The 7369-nt window shown below is 43.1% G+C and overlaps 1 protein-coding gene across 2 annotated transcripts in view; it reads left to right on the top strand.

Annotated features, from left to right (window-relative positions):
• Positions 1-1589: 1589 nt before the first annotated feature.
• Positions 1590-7369, top strand: part of LONP2 (lon peptidase 2, peroxisomal) — a 95792-nt gene continuing 90012 nt past the window's right edge. The window contains exon 1 of one of the 2 annotated variants that reach the window (XM_033418885.2): positions 1590-1938. In XM_033418885.2, coding sequence (XP_033274776.1) covers positions 1706-1938 — 233 coding nt within the window. In that variant the 5' untranslated portion in view covers positions 1590-1705. The remainder of the gene's footprint in view (positions 1939-7369) is intronic. The other variant, XM_004264874.4, reaches the window with a different exon arrangement.

The raw sequence follows: 7369 nt of genomic DNA, 5'->3' as shown, positions 1-7369 counted from the left end.
AAGTCTTTGCAATCATTGCTGCTTCTGCCCGAAATAGCACCCGCCTTGGCACCCACCCCACGGCCTCTGCATGGCTGCAGTACGGGGCTCAGCTCTTCAGTGAGGTCTGCTCTGACCATGTAAAGGGCGTATCGCCATCTAAAAGGATTTTCCTTGCTTATTTTCTGCTTCTCCCCCTAGAATGTTAGCTCCATGAAAGCAGGAACCTTGTCTGCTGTGTTCACTGATGTATCCCCAGCACCTAAAGTAATATCCAGTACATAGTAGGCGTACAAAAAATGGTTGTTTAGAGAATGAATAAAAGGTGGGATCACGTCAGAGAAAGAGCTTTAGGCCAGAGACTCCGAGTTCCTGAATTTCTGTCTCCAGCACAGCAGCTAGGACACCTGCCTTCTCCTTTCCCTTACCTGCTGCACTGTATCAGACTCAGCTGTCTATGGGTCTGTCCCTCTGGCCAAGAGGTGCTTGAGGGTAGGACCTTGCCTTCTGTTCCGCTCTCTACCCTCCACAATCACACCAGGGCCTTGCACTCAGCAGGCCCTCAACAAATGCATGTTGTCTTGACTAGACTTTCAATTCCCTCCTGGATTCTGACAGCATTGCTGGACTTCATATTTGGGGAAAAAATTCCATCTGCAAACTACAGCCAAACCCAAGTCAAATTCCAATGTGAAGGAGCTCCCAAGGGCCAAATCTGAAAAAATTCAAGCAATGATATACATGATAATATTGCATGATAGCCCATAAAAAACTGAATACCCACAAGTCCATACTAACATAAAAAGTAAATTATTCAATTATTGGGAAGCGAGATGGGGCAGCTTTTTCTTACAGATTTCAATTAATAAATGTAGACTTAACTCCCTACACATACTTACTACTTATAATGAGAAAAATAGTACCTTAAAGTGGAGAAACCTAGCAGATACTATTATACCTTCACCAAGGAATCACTGTCAAAATCATCATTGGTAAGACATTTCACCATCATGTATCACTAAGGCACATCACTTCTGTGGTCTTCCTGACAAAAAATGTATAATGTTGATCTTGAGAGAACATCAGATAAACCCAAATTGAGGGACATTCTACAAATTAAGGGATCAATACGTTTTAAAAGTTGCAAAGCTTTGAAGAAAGAAAGAAAAGAAAGATTGAGGAGACAGCACAACTAAATGAAAAGTGGGATCGTGGACCAGAAAAAAGGACATTTGTGAGAAAACGCAAAATTTGTGGAAGTCTAAAGATTAGATAACAGGAGTGTTAGTTGCCTGGTTTTTAATAGTTGAAGGATGATTGTGTAAGATGATTACAGGGGAAGCTGGGTGACAGGTACGTGAAAACTCCCTACTATATTTTTGTACATCTAAAATCAATTCGAATAGAAAGGTGCAAACATTTCAAGTGGACACAATTTACATGGGATCATCCTTGGGCATACAGCTCTGCTCTGTGGGAGCCTCTGCAGAAAGCGGAGTAGCGGGGCCGGGAGGCAGGGGTCGCCCCGGCGGGTGGAGTGCGCATCTCTTCGCGTGTGTACGGCGCGGGGCGGCGGCCGAGCCCGGGGGCCGGCGGGAGCGCAGAGCCGGAAGCGGCGGCGCGCAGGGGTGTGAGGGTTGGTAGTTGCCGTGTAGGCCGCGCGAAGCTGGCTGTCGGGCTCCCGGGGGGGCTCCCGGGGACTCTCCCGGCGCGGAGGGCCGTCGCCATGTCATCCCTGAGCCCCATCCAGATCCCCAGCCGCCTCCCGCTTCTGCTCACGCACGAGGGCGTGCTGCTGCCGGGCTCCACCATGCGCACCAGCGTGGACTCGGCCCGCAACCTGCAGCTGGTGCGGAGCCGCCTGCTCAAGGGCACGTCGCTGCAGAGCACCATCCTGGGCGTCATCCCCAACACTCCCGACCCGGCCAGCGACGCGCAGGACCTGCCGCCGCTGCACAGGTAGGCTGGGCGGCTCAGCGGCAGCGGCGGCGGCGCGGCCTCCTCCCGAGACCCGGCCCGGCCTCGGGGCGTGGGGCTCGGGGGGCCCCGTGGCGGTGTTCCGCCTCTTCAGACGACTCACGCGCCAGACGGGGGTGACAGAGGAATGCCTCGTGACCGTTAAATGAGATGACTCACGGAGTCGTGAAAGCTGCACGATTAGCTGCTCAGCATCTGATGGGAATTTCCTTTCCCGCCCCCCGGGTCTTCAGACTCCTAGGCCGGTGCTCTTAACCTTCCAGGCCCCCCTCTTTCTTTTCCTTTCTCTCTTGCCTTCCCCCATTCCTGTCTTCCTTCTTTAATTTCTTTCCCACCTCTTTTGTCCTCTTAACGGAGATACTTTGCTGCTTCACGTTTTCTCTTTTCCCGTCCCATCCTAAATTGCACCATTTCCTTATTAATTTGGGGGTGCCTGTCTAACACACTCCCTGCCTCCCCCGCCCCCTGCCTTCTCTCTTCCCCTCACTGCTTCTGTTTTCCTTCCTAAAGGGCCTTCCCTGTTCACATTGTCCCTTTTCTCCCTTTCTAGAACTTTCCTATCTTCTCATGTCTTCTCATATCGTAACGTTTCTTAGGCCCCAAGCTTACCACTGGATTCCCCTACACCGTGGCCCTAGTTGTGTGACTTTGGGTGACAGATTGAACCTGTGCTTATTTCTCTCTTCACCTGTAATTTGGAAACTAGCAGCATCCGTCTTTTACGTGTGTTATGAAGATGAAGTGAAATCACATGTGTGGTCTGTTTTGCGCCAGGCTGGATAAATGGTTGCACTGACCAGTACTGTAGCCACTAGCTACAGAGCACTTGACATGTGGCTTGTTCAAATTGAGATGGTAGTATTAGAGTGACCAGTTGTCCCGGTTTGCCAGGGACTGTCCTGGTTTCAGCCCTGAAAGTCCTATATCCCAGGAAAACCCTTAGTTCCAGACAAACCAGGGTGGTTGGTCACCCTAAATGTGCTATAAGTGTACACTACACACTAGATTTTGAAAATTTAGTATGAAAAATGTGTTGTTGATAAATTTTATATAGATTAAATGTTGGAATTAAGTAAAATATTAGCATTTCACTTGTCTTATTTTCTAATGTGGCTACTAAAATTACATATGTGGTTCACGTTATATTTCTACCAGACAGCACTGATACGCAGCATGCTCTCAACAAATGCCATTATCTTCAAGCCTCCCAAGCCCCTGCCTCCTTTCCTTAACTCTTCTTGAGGTATTTTCAACTTAGAGCTCCTCCCTCGTTCACCTACAGTTATCCTTTTTTAAAATAAGGTGTAGCCTGACTCTCAATGGTTTTGGGGAGAGTTAGGAATGTCTTATTTTTGTCCAAAATCTTGTGATTATATACTCTCCTTTTAAAGGAGAGTCCATAGCTTTGTTAAAATTCTCAGAGGAGATTTGGTTCTCCTCCCCTCCTCTTACAGAACAAAACAAAACCAAAAAAACCATAGCAGTCCATTGTTGGTCCACATTGCAAAAGCCTCGCTTTTCTCAAGCATGGAAAACATTTTGGTTTCCATCTGATATACTTTGCTTCTTGCTTGAGTGGAATTGGGTACTTTTAGAGTTTCAGTAAACTGTGACAAATTGTGTTGGATTTTGGTTTCCCTACATATGACCCCACTCCTTTAGCCTTTGTTTATTTCTCCCCTAATTTTTTGCTTTCTGTGCCCAGGTACTTAGTTGCCTGTTGAGGCAAGAGTGCTCAAGATAAGCTGTTTTGTTTTAGTTCTGCTGATTACCCATGGGTACACTGTGAATTTCGAAAGTAGATTAGTCATGTTTCAGGTTTGAGTGACTATTTGTTGGTATGATTCTGGCAAGATTTTGGAGGGTTTTTAATTTCTTTTATGTAAATTCCTCCAAAACAACTAAATTCTTCTGCTTGGAAGTAATCACTAATATCAGATGATGGGTAATCTGGTCCTTGCTGTTCATATTGCTGCCTTTGTTTTAAATGAATAGCAGTGTTAAAATTTAATCATTTAAGTTAGAAAACATACATAGAAAATTCTTCATAGAACTTCAGCATTATGAGGACCCAGCAGACCATCTCGTTATCCTAGAAATATTATTTGCTACTTGAAAAGTCTGTAGAAAGTTTGCATTGCATTCCTTAGTATTAGGTTCCAATGTCTTTTTTCTCTAATATCACCTTTAAATGCTCTTACTTTAAAAAGTTAAAAGAGCTTTTTTTAAAGTAACCATTTTATTTTATTTTGGCCCACACCCCCTTGCAGTGGAAGCGGGGAGTCTTAACCACTGGACCACCAGGGAAGTCCCTAAAAGAGCTTTAATAGTACAAGTACTGCGTTGTCTATAATGTTATTTCTGTTGCGATACGCAAATCTGTCCTTTCCCAGTTACCTGCTTTTCCAGGTGGTAGTAGGACATCAGAGGGACGGTGAGGGCTCTCTTTCTGTCCCTAGTTTCCTTTAGACCATCCAGGTGACAATGCCTCAGTCTTCAGGGAGCAGCAGAAGTAATTTGTTCCCCTGGGTTCCTTGTCATACAAAGTGGCAGGGCCAGGTGTTGACTTACCTGAACCAATTCCTTTACCGTTTTGAACAGCACAGTCCCTATCTGCACGTCAGTGTGCAGGCATGTCGCCTAACACAGGAGGAGCTTTGGATAATATCCCCACAGTCTAGAGTTTGGTTCCCATGCCACCTCAGACCACCCTGCTTCACTGAACTGTCTTTTTAGTGGCTCCTCAGTGACCCATTGTTTTCTTAGTGCAAATGGATAATTAGCATTCCTTATGCCTGTCCTTTCATGCATTTCAAGATTGCCCTGCAGTCTTCTCCCAGCCTTCCATTCTTCAGGGCACCTGCCTTCATTTCCTCATAGTGCTGAATGCTCAGTCCCTCTTCATTTTCTGTGTACTTCATCTCTAGGACCCCAAATTAGTTTCATTGGCATTTGTCTGACAAAAAATGAATGATTTATATAGAGCAGATACACAGTTTCATAATTTGCCAAGCCTCTCTCCATGTGTTACTGTTATTTGTATCTATTAGCACTCTTCAGCATTCAAGAAATCTGATAACACTAAGATTTTAAAATTTAGTCTTTTATATTAGCAAGTATGTAATGAATAGCTCTACTTAGATGTTCCTAAGTCTGCATTTACTCTTTTTTTTTTTTTTTTTGGTGGTATGTGGGCCTCTCACTGTTGTGGCCTCTCCCGTTGTGGAGGACGCGCAGGCTCAGCGGCCATGGCTCCGGGGCCCAGCCACTCCGCGGCATGTGGGATCTTCCCGGACTAGGGCACGAATCCGTGTCCCCTGCATCGGGAGGCGGACTCTCAACCACTGCGCCACCAGGGAAGCCCTGCATTTACTCTTTTTAAGGAAGGTCTGTCTGCAAGTTGCGTTTCTTAAATTCAGAAATGAACTTTCAAGAAAGGAGTGAAAATCAAAAACCCTGTAGTCACAGAAGCCTCATCTCTGGTAGAATTTGGGACTATCCTAATAGACTCTTTCCTTGTTTCTAAATCTTTATTAACAGTGATGATACATTTTGCTCAAAATCATCAGATATTCAGGAAGATAAGTTGGGTGACACCAAGTCAAAACCAAAAAGATGTTTCAGTGGTCCTTTCCCAGAAGTGTGTAACTTTTGCTTCCAGAGCTTTGGTGGAAATACTTCTCTTCCTTAAGTGTTGTTAAGATGTAAACATTAGATATTAAATAATAGCTGTGCCTTGCAGTATCTCAGCTATTTAGAAGCTATGTTAATAGTGTTTATTTTTATACTTCTTGTAAGTACAAATTCATATTGTCCATTGTGGTGGGAAAAGAGTATAATTTGTCATAAAACCTAATTCAGCTCCCCTATTGCTATTTAATATCCTTGTAATCATGGATAACTAACCTGTTTACCCTTTTTGAATCTGAATTACTCATTTTTAATAAAGTGCTACCTTCCTCACAGAGGTGAACGGTGGTGTGTGATGAAATAATACCTATGAAAGCCTTCTGTAAACTGCAGTGCAATAACCCTGTATGTTAATGGTTTTACCATTGCCCACATAGGTAGTTTTAAGTGTAGATTTCACAAATGGAGGTTGGGGGAAGGAGTGGGAAGACCCCATATTCTTTCTTTTAATATGGGCAGAACTGAAGTAGCATTATTTGGAAAAAAGATTTGGAAGATTAAGGATTCCAAGAAAAATGGAGGGCTTTAAAGTAAAGAAAAAACGAAAGAAAAGAAAAAAGCAAGTGGTTGGCAAATAGACCACAGCTATCCTCATCTTGGAAAACTGCTTTTTGCAGTAGTGCTGCTTTTAGATTTTCCCACCACTGTAGTTTGATGGTTCTCAAAAACTTATATTATCTAAGTCAGTTTCCAAATTATACAAATCTTATCCATTGTTGTCAGACTTTGGGTTAAAATAATATTTTACAACTCTGAGAGTAGTTCTCAGGAATTTCAGAAATTCTTTGTACTGTAAAATACCACAGTAATTAAGGTGTAGATTTACAGAGCTACAACCTAAATGGAAAAAACACTACACATTTGGGTACGAATAAATGCGGATCTGTTGCAAAATCAAATTGTTGCTTTTGGTCATGCCTAATAAAGTGCATAGTAATAGAAGAACTAGGATATTTTGAAAGATGACTGAGTTGATATAAAGCCTCTGTATCATATGGATCATAGTTAGAAGGAAAGTATTAGATTAATTGAATATTTTGTTTACCTATTTTTATATGTAAAACCTAGAGCCCAACATGCAATGCAACTTGTCTAAAATAACATTAAACGTCGTCTTTCTTTCCAGAGCTTTTACCCCAAATGTCTTTCACTAGGTAGTTTGTTTCTAGCCATCTAATTATTTCACACATCATTGTTTTTTCCTTTAAAAAGGGTACATTCTTTTTATGTACCCTTTTATTTTTTTAGGTATGTTGTCAACTATAAGTGATTTAAAGCAAGAAATAATTAACATATTTAAAACCTTTATATATATATATGTGTGTGTGTGTGTATATATATATATATATATATTTTTTTTTTTTCCGGTACGCGGCCCTCTCACTGTTGTGGCCTCTCCCGTTGCAGAGCACAGGCTCCGGACGTGCAGGCTCAGCAGCCATGGCTCACGGGCCCAGCCGCTCTGCGGCATGTGGGATCTTCCTGGACCGGGGCACAAACCCGTGTCCCCTGCATCGGCAGGCGGACTCTCAACTACTGCGCCACCAGGGAAGCCCTATATATATTTTTTTTATTAGGAGGAAAAGCATAGTATAAATCCAACTTAATCTCTTTCCAGTTTGGAACATCTTCCTTTCACAGTTAGGAAAACTATTTTATTTGCTTTGTTAGAAAACTCACTTTTAGTCTTACCTTTAATCAGTGACATACCCCAAATAATTAA

This window comes from Orcinus orca, chromosome 20 (assembly GCF_937001465.1).
Source record: "Orcinus orca chromosome 20, mOrcOrc1.1, whole genome shotgun sequence".
NCBI classification, from domain to species: Eukaryota; Metazoa; Chordata; class Mammalia; order Artiodactyla; family Delphinidae; genus Orcinus; species Orcinus orca.
The sequence above is the reverse complement of the archived record's forward strand: the minus strand, read 5'-3'. Positions and strand labels throughout refer to the sequence as shown.